Below are 13273 nucleotides of genomic sequence, written 5' to 3' on the forward strand. Positions count from 1 at the left end.
ATTATATGTGGGCATTAATTCAATTAATTAGGACTAGAAATTTTAGAATGTTCAATGCTGCCCAGTGGTTTGTTCTTTTACTTATGTCGATTAGCGAATTAAAAGCTACAAGTGTTTAATTATGGGATTAAACTCAAATTAATTAAGAATCGTCAGGTCAAGCCTTGCTTATTGCATGTCGGATACAGGGAAGGGAAAAAAACAAAAGAGGGGGTTAAGCCCACTTTAACTATTGTGCATGCTACATTCATGTGTTTGCTTTGTGAGGATGGGATGGTGGGTTATCTCTATCATCCCCCTCCTGCTCTAGATTCTTTAAATCCGTACACCTTTACATTGATAGCAGCAACCTGCAGCCATTTACTCTCTACACCAAAACGACATTAAACTTTCCATCAGCTAGCATTCTTTCATCACTCCTCCATTTAATTTTTTTCATTTCCCCTTTGCTGCTTTTGTTGAGTATATAATTCCAGTTGCATAAATTTTACACCTACCTCACCTAACCCTCTGTACAGCCGATACGTTCATACAAGGCTAATTAAAAACAACCCAAAACTAGGGATAGCACATCTCCTAATCTTTTACTAAAATTATTGTTCGAAAATAGTATATTTCATAAGGTTCAAACATTTCATATTGCCAAGATATATAAAAGGTGAATGATTTATATATGAAAACCAACTATGGACTTGTTGCAAGTAAGGAAAACGGAGTGGGCTCGCGCGCACACAAAATTAGACCAAACTTTTAAAAATTTCATATTTCTCCCCCCCTGCGCCGAATATACACGTAGGCTGTGCCCAAGTGACTTTTTGTACCTTGGCTTTAATTTTTTTTAAGCTTTTGCAACATTTGATTAAATCAAACTCAAACTCTATTATGCTTACCTGGTTCTCCTAGTTTTGCTTAACGTTTATTCTGTTTTTGCTTCAACGTTTATCTGACTTAGTTAAATGGTTGACCAAGTTTTTCTCAACTCCCTGATCTGGTGTAAGGTTCACTCTCCTCCATGCCTATAAATACAGCCTTACACCCTCACTCACAACACACACCAAAGCTTTTCTTTTCTTAAGCTTTCTCGACTAATTTCCTCTACCTCTTTTCTTCTCATAAGCTTATTTGCCTCCTCTCTTTTATAACTGGGTTTTCACTTTTCTGTTGTTCCTATCATCCCTTAATAGTTTGTGCAAACTATAAGGAAGGGTTTGTTGAATCTTGGAGGATAGCCGCTACAGTCCTTTTGCACCGAATTTTATACTTTGAAAGGGCGAAAATTATTATTAAGGATAGTGATACCATGCCTCAGACCAATTACTATTTTTACTTGTTTTATTTTCCTTGTTGCTAATTTTTCTAACATTCTTAAGGATAATGGATTCCCACGTTGATAATGCTACTGCCACTGTTCCTAATGCTGCCTCTATCCCTACTGCCACCACCACTGTCAACGGTTCCCCTATAGCTCCGACTCCGATGACTAGTCCTCTTATACCCTCGACTTCATATGCCAAACTATTTCCAACTATTTCCAAAATAGAAGTCTTTGATAGCAGAAACTTCAAAAGGTGGCAAGAAAGATTTTTTCAATCCTTGATGTTCATGGGGTCGCTTTTGCACTAATTGATTTCAAGCCAGATGATATCAAGATGTTGGAACCATGGATGCATGCAAATAAGGTATGCAAGCATACAATCATTAGCACACTTTCTAATGAGTTGTTTGATATATACAACCCTTACAAAGAAGCAAAGCAAATATAAGAGTCAATGATAGCCAAATACATTGCTGAAGATGTTAGGAAACAGAAGTTCATGATTGGCAACTTTTATCACTGGAAGATGACAGATGACAAGGACATCAAGAGTCAGATCAATGAATACCACAAGCTGGTGGATGATTTGAAGGTTAAAAAAATCAACTTGCAAGAAGAGTTCGTTGTTGGGTTGTTGATTGAGAAGCTACCAGAATCTTGGAATGGATACAAGCAACAACTAAAGCACAAGGAAAAGCAGTTGTCACTTGCAGATTTAATTGTGCACATCATCATTGAAGACACAACCCGCAGGGAGATTAAGGCCTCCAAAGCTAAGGAAATTACAACTAAAGCTAATCTGGTGCAAGGCATAACCCAACGTCAACAAAGGTACCCTTACGAACTTGATCATAAACCTAAAGCTCCTCATCCCACCTTCAAAAAGAAGGGTAGTTGTTTTGTTTGTGGAAAGCCAGGGCATCATGCAGCACAATGCAAGAAAAGAACAAAGGGAAATGACAAACCTGCTAATCCAAAAGTCAACTTGGTCAAAGCAGATGAATCCGACGATGTAATTGTTGCGGTCATTTCACAAGCAAATATGGTGGCCATTGTGAAGGAATGGGTGGTAGACTCAGGTGCTACCAGCATATTTGTGCAAACATAAATGCCTTTACCTCATATACTCTTGTAGGGGAAGGAGAAGAGACAATATACCTTGGTGATTCTCGAACTGCTCAAGTTCTTGGTAAAAGGAAAGTCCTTCTTAAGCTCGCATCTGGCAAGACCCTAGCTCTAAATGATGTTCTTCATGTTCCCAATATAAGGGCAAACCTGGTATCTGTGGCCTATTAGGCAAGGTTAGGGTGAAAGTGTCATTCGAATCTGACAAGATCTTGATGACAAAAAATAATGTGTTTGTGGGTAAAGGTTATTGCAATCAGGGACTCTTTGTACTTAACATTTTCAATGTTTTGAATGAAAATGGTAATTCTTCTACTTACATGATTGACTCTGTTGATTTATGGCATGGTAGACTATGACATTTTAGCATTCCTTATATTAAGAAAATGCAATCACTGGGTTTAATTTCGAGTATTAAAAATAAATGCTTTAATAAATGCGAAATATGTGCTGAAACAAAATTAACTAAGAAAAGTTGTATTTCAGTAAATAAGGAATCTAAATTATTAAGTTTAATTCATATAGACTTAGGAGATCTAAAACAAACTGCGACTAGAGGTGGTAAGCAATACTATGTTACATTTATTGACGATTATTCTAGATTTACCAAAGTTTATTTGCTTAAGCATAAAGATGAAGCTTTTGACATGTTTATTAAATATAAAGCTAAGGTAGAAAATTAACTAAATAAAAAGATAAAAAGAATTAGATCAGATAGAGGGGGTGAATATATACCGATTAATGATATTTGTGAAAAAGAAGGAATAATTCATGAAATTACTCCTCCATATTCTCCTGAATCAAATGGTGTAGCTGAAAGAAAAAATAGAACATTAAAAAAAATGATGAACTCTATGCTTGTTAGTTCCAATGCATAAGAAAATTTATGGGGTGAAGCTTTATTATCTGCATGTCATATTCAAAATAGAATACCTTATAAGAAAACTGATAAGACACTTTATGAATTATGGAAAGGTTATTCTCCTAATTTAAAATATTTGAAAGTATGGGAGTGTCTAGCTAAAGTAATGCTTCCTGAATTTAAGAAGAGAAAAATTGGTTCTAAGACATCTGATTGCATGTTTATTGGTTATGCTGAACATAGTGCTGCATATAGATTTCTTGTATTAAAAAGTAATGTTCTTGATTGTAATACAATTGTTGAAACAAAGAACACCGAATTTTTTGAGCATATCTTTCCATTAAGAACTGATACAATTTCTCATGCACCTTTTAGTAAAAATGATTTTGAAATACAAAATGATGATTTGAGAAAGAGTAAAAGACCAAGGAAGGAAATTTCTTTTGGTAATGATTTTTATACTTATATTGTAGATAATGATCCTTTAACTTATGTTGATGCAATTTCTTATAAAGAAAGTTTATTTTGGAAAAAAGCCATACAAAATGAGATTGATTCGATTTTACAAAATCAAACTTGGGAATTAGTTGATTTACCACCTGTAGCCAAACCAATTGGTTGCAAATGGATTTTTAAAAGGAAATTTAATCCTGATGGTTCTATTGTTAAATATAAAGCTAGATTAGTTGCAAAGGGTTTTACTCAAAAACCAAATATTGACTATTTTGATACTTTTGCCCCAGTAACAAGAATTGCATCAATTCGTGTTTTATTTGCCTTAACTTCAACTTACAAACTTGTTGTTCATCAAATGGATGTAAAAACCGCTTTTTTAAATGGTGATTTAGAAGAAGAAAATTATATGGCACAACCCGAGAGATGTATTCTTCCTGGTCAAGAAAACAAAGTTTGTAAATTGATTAAATCATTATTGGGTTGAAACAAGCACTAAAACAATGGCATGAGAAATTTGATCAAGTTCTTGTTAGTAATGGATTTTCTACTGTTAGAGTTGATAAATGTGTGTACACAAAAAACTGTTGATAGTGGATGTGTGATTATTAGCTTATATGTTGATGATATGCTTATTTTTGGTACATGCATTGATGTGGTCAATAAAATAAAATGCTTTTTAGCTTCTAAATTTAACATGAAAGATTTGGGAGAAGTCAAAGATATTTTGGGTATTAAAATCATAAGATGTGATAGTGGCTTAATGCTAACACAAGAGCATTATGTTGAGAGGTTACTTAAAAGGTTTGGACATTTTGATGTCACACCTGTGAGTACTCCTTATGATAGTAATATCCAATTAAAGAAAAATAGAGGTGATAGTGTAGCTCAGTCTGAGTATGCACAGATTATTGGGAGTCTGATGCATTTGATGAATTATACTCGACCAGATATAGCTTATGTTGTATGTAGACTGAGCAGATATACACAAAGTCCTAATAGAGATCATTGGACTGCCTTGAATAGGGTGATGAAATATTTGAAAGGTACCATAAACTATGGTATTTTATATAATGGATTTCCCGTTGTATTAGAAGAATACAGTGATGCTAACTGGATCTCAAATTCAGATGAGATAAAATCTACAAGTGGTTATGTATTCACCCTTGGTGGGGGTGCTATAACTTGGAAATCAGCCAAACAAACAATAATTGCTAAATCTACAATGGAGTCAGAATTTATAGCTTTAGAGTTGGCTAGCAATGAGGCTGAGTGGTTGAGAAACCTCTTAGCAAATATTTCGTTGGGAACGAAACCAACACCTTCTGTGTCCATGCATTGTGATTGCCAAGCGACAATAGCCATTTCAAAGAATAAAACTTTCAATGGTAAAAATAGACACATTTATTTGAGACATGATGTAGTAAAGCAGCTGCTTAGAGATGGAATTATATCCATTAATTATGTGAAGTCCAAGCTGAATTTGGCCGATCCTTTGACTAAGCCTCTGGGAAGAAAATTAATTAATGCTACATCGAGGGGAATAAGACTTAAGCCAAATGAGGAAATCAACAAATAATAGTAACCCAACTTATGTGATTGGAAATCCCAAGAATTAGGTTCATAGAGTTAATAACAAGTTATTTGTTGATAAATTAATACTCTATTGAAATTATTGTCCCTCCTATGGTGTGTAAGTAGTGTAAAACTGCAATGCAAGAGAGGTTGAGTTAAACTTTTAATGCATTCCATATCCCTTTTGGATAGTGTATTATACTGCAGTATACACTTGATGGAATCAACCTATATAAGTGTGGAGTGGGGCTGCTCCTATGAGAATTATGGAAAATTCTCTAGAGCATTTATAAATAACCAGGCACGCGCATGGTCTATTCGCGCAAAATCGCGTTGAACAGCAGAAATTGTGGGGGTGTAATGTGATTGATAAAAACTATATTTCACATAAAGAACTTTGGTTCATATAAGTTATAAACTTTACCAAAATTTTGTTACTTATATTTCATTCTTTCTAGGGGTGGTTCATAGCTTAAAAAGCACCAGTCACGATGCATTACACTCAAATGAAATTTAACCCAACAAAACTTCTTATAAAACCTTATGAAATATGTGGGGGATTGTTGAAAAATAGTGTATTTCATAAGGTTCAAACATCTCATATTGTCAAAATACATAAAAGGTGAATGCTTTATATATGAAAATCAACTATGGGCTTGTTGCAAGTAAGGAAAACGAAGTGGGCTCGCGCGTACACAAGATTGGGCCAAACCTTTAGAAAATTCAGATTCTCCCCCTGCGCGCGAATATACAAGTGGGCTGTGCCCAAGTGACTTTTTGTACCTTGGCTTTAATTTTTTTAAGCTTTTCTAGCTTTTGATTAAATTAAACTCAAACTCTATCATGCTTACCTGGTTCTCCTAGTTTTGCTCAACGTTTATCCTGGTTTTGCTTCAACGTTTATCTGACTTAGTTAAATGGCTGACCAGGTTTTTCTCAACTCCCAGATCTGGTGCAACGTTCACTCCTCTCCATGCCTATAAATACAGCCTTACACCCTCACTCACAACACACACCAAAGCTTTTCTTTTCTTAAGCTTTCTTGACTAATTTCCTCTGCCTTTTTTCTTCTCATAAGCTTCTTTGCCTCCTCTCTTTTATAACTGGGTTTTCACTTTTCTATTGTTCTTGTCATCCCTTAATAGTTTGTGCAAACTATAAGGAAGGGGCTGTTGAATCCTGGAGGATAGCCGCTACAGTCCTTTTGCACCGAGTTTTATACTCTAAAGGGGCGAAAATTATCCTTAAGGACAGTGATACCACGCCTTACACCAATTACTATTTTTACTTGTTTTATTTTCCTTTGTTACTAATTTTTCTAACAATTATATCTTATTGTTCCTTCTTCTTCTCCTTCTTTTGTATCATCAGGTTTAACTTTTAGGATATAAGAATTAAGATTAATCTATATTAACGATAAAGGTTCAAGGCTTAAGATTTTCTTCTTGTAAACTAGATCTTTCAGGGTTTTTTTTTTTTTTTAAAGCAGCTGGATCTTTCAACTTAATTAATTATTAACCATTTGCTATTGTGGAAAGTCATGTATGTTTTGATTTTTATAATTTTTTTTTACTTTTGAGAAAATAAAATGATCAAGAGCTGTTGGAAGGATCATACAAATTTGCATGATAATCTTGATTAACTTTTTTATCAAATTAAAATAAATGCAAGGCAATATACCATCTCTTTATTTTGTGAAATTAATTATACTTTGGACGTACTCCTACCTCTTACCATCTTTCTGTTCTTAAAACCTTATTCTTGGGATTGAAACGCTTCAAAATTTTGACATACTTTTTTGGTTCGAGACGACAATCACTAGGTCACATCACTAGTTAATTTCAGTCTAAAAATGTTAATTTGAATAACAAAGTTAACTAGCTAGCGAGAGTTTACTCTTAGCAGCTGGCAACAGCTACATACTCTAAGAACCTTTTCTTTTCCCTTTGGCCAACTTCAAATTGACCGCGAGAAATTGGAAGAAAGACCATTACTCTCATATATCTAACAAAACAAATTCTAACAACCTAATTTATAATACGAGACAATAGGAAGAGGACGACGATTCTTAATCAAAGCAAACCAACAGGAGTATATAGCTGTTGGAAACACCATTCATTTCTAAGAGAAACAAGGACTCCCAGAAGTGCAAAACATTGCTGCAATAGTAAAAGTTATAACGAAAAATTAAGTAATAGGAGCTTACTGGGATATAATAAATGATGAAAATATGAACAATAATAAATATTACATGCTTGGGGGAAAGAGGGAGGAGAGTGATGCTTGAGCTATATTAATTATTGTGGAAACGTATCCCAAATTTTTGGGTACAGTTGGAGTAAATAATTTCTTTGCTCAGCTCTATGGATAAATGCATAGCATACAATTAATTTTGTTGCAGAAGAATTTGGTCACGTTTGTTTGTTGAGCATTATTACAAGGTCATCAAATTTTTTTTGTACATTTCTTCTCCTTCTTGCCAAATGATGATTTGGCAACTTGTGACAAGTACTATACTGTTGAATCACTTAATTGATATTTAGTAAAACAATAATGTATCAATAAGAAAAGGTGTGATTTTATCAGTACTAATCAACAAATAAAAAAATTTGATCAGTACACTCGAATATTTAACTCATTGATCGGTGTATGATTTTTTTTAAAAAAAAAGTAAGATTCGAATCTCCTTCTTCCACATATAAAAAGAAAGAATTGATTAGGACTCATGAGTTTTGTCTCTTTCCAAATTTATTTTGAGTCCATCTTTCAACTTGAAATTCTTTAAAATAATTATCGATTTTTTTTGGCAGATTCACTCTTAGGTTTTTTTGGGCTGAGTTTTGTTCCCACAAGAAAACTGCCTTTTCGAACTCATCACTGGCCTAGCATTTGCATATAGGAAGAAAAGGAATAACAAATAAGGGGAGGAAGGAAAGCAAGGAATATATAGGTAGAGAGAGAAACATTATCTTCCCTTATTTGGTAGCTAAGAAACAAGAAAACAAAAGGAAAATTGGTTAATTTACTTCAGTTTTTTACTCTCTCAAAACCTAAATCCTTTAAAAGAAATTGGGGTGAAAATCCAAAGACAACACACATTCAACTAGAATTTATCTTTCTTATTTAGGGTTTCATCCATAACTCTTTCTTTCCTTCCATTGTCTTTATTTATAACAAACATGCATAAAGAGGAAAGAACAACTTCTTCCTTTCTTTCTCTTGTCCTCATTTTTTTCCCCTTCCCTACTAAACGTGATGTAAAAGAAGCAATCGAGGATGAGTGTAAGGAAAACGAATAAAAAAAGACATCTAGGGTGTACTTTTTTTCCATTTCTCATCTTAAATATTTTCAGAAAACTTTTATCTCATATTTCTAATATTTAAAAATATAAATAGTAGGTATATCGACAAAATTGAAAATATCTTGAGCACTTAAATATTGTAATGAGAGCCTCTTCATCATCTATTACTAGTTAATTATAGCACAGATAGCATTTAAGATTCTATAGTGAACGGGATAGTTCTGCTTTTGTATGAGTTGTTTTGCTTTGTTTGGAAGGCTCATTTTTGTTCTTTTTAGTTTCTAGGATGAGCTAAGAGTACAATGCAGTTCTGGTTGATTTTGATTGTTACGATCGATATCTTTTCGAGCGGTGATCAGCTCCGTGTAAATGTACAGGTTCCTATTTTCTCAAATCAAGTGTTTTATGTTATAAGAAGTCTCTGTCAAATAGACTACAACTTGTGATGACATGCTGATTAATGAGATTAATAAAATTACTTTTCAAAAAAAAATTTAACATTTAAAATTAGATGTCTTAGATATCATCTTGAACACTTAAATTTGACATGCAAGTGTAACCAGCTTTGTCATGTCCCAAATCATAGGAAAATGTAGTTTGAAAATGATTTGCAAGAACAGCAAGTTTGCTCTACTGGGATCATGTTGCTGTTAAACTTTTGTCACGAATTTCTTTCTTCTATTCCCATTGTTGTACTTAATTAATCTATCATTAGAGTATATGAAATATCCAAACATTTCATAGGAGACCCCTCTCATTTAAGAGATAGAAATTCAGAATTACTATCAAACTTAAAATGCAAAAAATTAACTGATTTCAAATGGTACAAAGACATGTTTATGACAAGAGTAATGCAGAGATCAAATAATAATCAACCTTTTTGAAAAGAGAAATTCTTAGCTGGACTTCCTACGCTGTTAGGAGAAAATATTAGGAATCAAATAAAAGAAACCCATAAAGGAATAATATTTTATGAAAATCTTACATACGGAGAACTCATAAGCTTTATCTAAAAAGAATGACTAAAAATCTGTCAAGATTTAAAACTCCAAAGACAATTAAAGAAAGAAAGAAAATTATGTGCAAAAGAATTGGGATCATTTTATCAATAATTTGATATCAAAAATGAATTTTTTTCCCTCAAGACCTTGTTGCTCTACAAAACAAAGAAAACATAAGAAAAACCTTTAAGAATATTATCAAAAGCCAAAATACAAGAAATATAAAAAACAAAAACAGAAACAAAACAAATCCAGTAATATAGATAAAATAATAAAATATTTTAGATGTGAAAAAACTGGTCATATTTCAAAATATTACAAAATAAGAAAGAAAATCAACCAACTCCAACTAGGAGAGGAAACTGAACAAAAAATCAATGAAATACTCTTAAAAACATCAACATCTGATGTTGATGAAACGATTAATAGTGAATCTTCAGAAAATTTACAATCCTCATAATATTAAGAGATAAAAGACATTTTTATTTCAATGATTCTTTATTAAGAACTATCGAAACAAGTATCTGTAGAAGACATTATATATATATATATATATATATATATGAGATTCTTTTAGTAGAAGACAATTGAGGACACTAAATTTTGTATACCTCCTTAAATTTCCGTCCGTTAATTCCAACTGTTTGAGACAAACCCAAGTGACATCAGTGGTAAAATGTAGAAGGAAAAAAAAAAGAAAAGAAAAAAAAACCGAAAACAATAACTTCTTGGAATGTTGTCGGTGGAAAAACATGCATGGGACACGGGAGCAGCCGGGCAAGAAAGAGAAATAATAAGCATATAATATTGTTTGACTTCTTGCTCCAGTTGGCTACGGGGGGTTAATTACCATTTCATTTAGTATATTAATTTTCTATTTTATAAAAAATTATTAACAAGTTAAAGTAAAGTCGTATACATACTTGATTAAAAAGATAAGCTTTTTTAATATATTATGGCAGAAGGTTGATATATGTTTCTATGAGAAGATAAAATTGGGTTCAACATTTACTCCACACTCATTATTAATGTGGGCATAAATGGGTAGTGGGTATTAAATATTTGCCAATACTTTCTTCACAAAAGTAAATACCAGCTTTCGATCATGCATCGATAAAGATGGCATTTAGTAATTATTACACATCATCTGTATCCCAAAACACAAAAGAGATGTAGCCGGTAGCCTTATTAATTCCTGTGCCCAATTCCTTTGGAACCTTTAATGGCTAGAGCATGGTAAGTGAGGAAGAAATTATTACATGGCTTGAAAAAAACTAAAGAAAAGAGAGATAAATAGATAGATGGATGTGTACTTTTCGTGATATCTAGATTCTATTTAAATAACATAGTATTTAACCAAATTCAAATATAGTAGAATATAAACTTAAATTCCAACTATCCCATTTTTGGGGACAATAAGATTACTGACAATATGGAATTAATCACACGGGGTAAAGTGTTCAAAAAATTAATGTTTAAAAAAATACCAAAAATCACATAAAGTTAGAAGTTAAATTTTCCCATGTAAAACGGGTTATAAGATCAGCACGATTAGTAGCGGAATAAGGATTTTATGTTTGAGGGATCGAAAAGTTGAACACAATATATATAAACCAATTTTGATGGAAAAAATTCATATGAAAATTATACAAATAAATTCTAAAAATCATTCAAAGAATCAATCTTAATAATTTACTTAAAAAATTAACTAGTATAATTATAAATATTTTAAGAATGACAATAATCTCAATTTCTAGATAAACTTAACAATAAACAAAAATTAACAAATATAATAACAAAAATTTCAATGGAAAGCAATCTATTAAAAAATATTAAGGGCTATCAATAAATAATTCAATGGGAAGCAATTTCCTAAAATTAAATATAATATTAATAAATAATTCAATGACGAAGCAATTCTGAATTAAAAACTTAATTGTTCACAAGAATCTAAACAAATAAAAAAACACAAATAATTTGTAGGAAAATAATCAAACAATCTTGTATAATAACTAACATTAAGTGCTTAATCAAATCTTTGTTTTGTTTCTTTCAACAAAAAAAGACTAAAACGGTAAATCCTAAATCAAAATCATCAAGTAGAAATTATTAAATAAAAAAATTAAAAATTAAATTTTTTTTTAAAAAAAGTACATAAACCAAACTTATCAATTATCATGATATAAAAATTAAGTTATCGACTAAAGGTTTTTTGTACAGAGAATGCTGGCAAGTAAAAAAGTGTAAAAATAAAAAATTGTTTTTATAGCATTTGGTAAAAAGAAAAGAGAACAAGAGGGGATGGTTGTGAGGTTTTGAAGAAGTAAAGTTTGAGAATAATTCTACTGTAATAGATTTTATTTTAGTCTTATTAAAATTAGTTGTTAACTAATTGTTATAGAACATTTCACTAAATAAAAAATTATTGTAGGGACAAAATTATAAAACTCTAAAAAAATCAAAATACGTTAAAAAAATTTTAAAATTTTTATAAAAGTGAAACTATTAAATTTTAAAAAATAAAGATAAATTATAAAATTTTTGAAATTGTTGGAAGGGCAGGGCCCCCACTAGCCCCCCTCCCCTCAGCCTCTAAGCACGACATGATCATGATAGTTTTCTACGTTGGCACGAACCTATAATCAATTATTTATTGGCTGAGTTTTAAAATATTAACACAATTAAAGTATGAAATACGATGATCTTAAATTCAATTTACTTAATTTTACATCGCATTTGTGCCATGTTGACATGTCGTATAAAAAAATTGTCACATCTAAATCTATTGGTAGATGAAGTTCACTTAATTATAATTATTACAAGTTTCACGTATCAACGTTATATTGTGATACAAGATAAATTTTTTTAGAGTAAAAATTGAAAATGTTAATAAAATTATAAATATAAATATTTATTTAAATAAAATAAATTTAAATATTTACATTATTTATATTTTATAAATTAATTAATAAATATATTTATCTCAATCTTATCTATCCCTAAAAACATCGTGTAAAGCAGAATCCAATTAGGCATGGACCATAGGCCATCTCAACTAGACTGGTCTCTATAAATGTGACGGCCCATTTCACACCTCTAACAAGTGCCTACGGTCCCCGGTCCATTGTGCTGGACTGCTGGCTATTGGTAGCAAACTGGGTCAGGAAAAAGAACACTACCACATTTGATGAAAGTGAGGAGGGCAACATATATTCAAATATAACTGTTGTATATAAAAATCAAAGGTAAAATATTTTCATTTTTTAATTTTAAGTCATAATTTTATATAAATTTATTAATTATCAAAGTAAACAATTCATCTCAAAAATGTAAATAATGTTAACAAAATATGAAAAGATTAAAATACTTTTACTTTTTAATTAATTTAAAAAATATTATATATATTTTTTAAAAAAAATTTCAACTTCCAAGAGGAGCACCGATCAATGAAATTAATAAAAATTATATAATAATAATTTTTAAAATTAAAAAAAAGTAAAATTATCCTTTCAATATTGTTACGTCATCAAATTAATAGAAACACTAACGATTGACTAACGGCTACATCTATGTGTCTAGCGAAAGATATTTTTTTGGACAGAATATCAATTTCTAAAACTAATAGACTCATTTGAAATTT

At 31.3% G+C, this 13273-nt stretch overlaps 1 protein-coding gene across 1 annotated transcript; it reads left to right on the plus strand.

Annotated features, from left to right (window-relative positions):
• LOC108660722 lies at positions 1770-2611 on the plus strand. Its single transcript, XM_018114996.1, has 2 exons — positions 1770-2394; positions 2451-2611. The coding sequence occupies exons 1-2, from the start codon at positions 1770-1772 to the stop codon at positions 2609-2611; spliced, it is 786 nt and encodes a 261-aa protein (XP_017970485.1).

The sequence above is a fragment of the Theobroma cacao genome, chromosome 2 (assembly GCF_000208745.1).
Source record: "Theobroma cacao cultivar B97-61/B2 chromosome 2, Criollo_cocoa_genome_V2, whole genome shotgun sequence".
Lineage (NCBI taxonomy): Eukaryota > Viridiplantae > Streptophyta > Magnoliopsida > Malvales > Malvaceae > Theobroma > Theobroma cacao.

Excerpts from the sequence above, each read along its gene's own strand:
- LOC108660722 (XM_018114996.1), top strand. The coding sequence starts at position 1,770 with ATGATAGCCAAATACATTGCTGAAGATGTTAGGAAACAGAAGTTCATG. Across the intron at positions 2,395-2,450 it reads GGAATGGGTGGTAGACTCAG|GGGAAGGAGAAGAGACAATA; the intron begins GTGCTACCAGCA and ends ATACTCTTGTAG.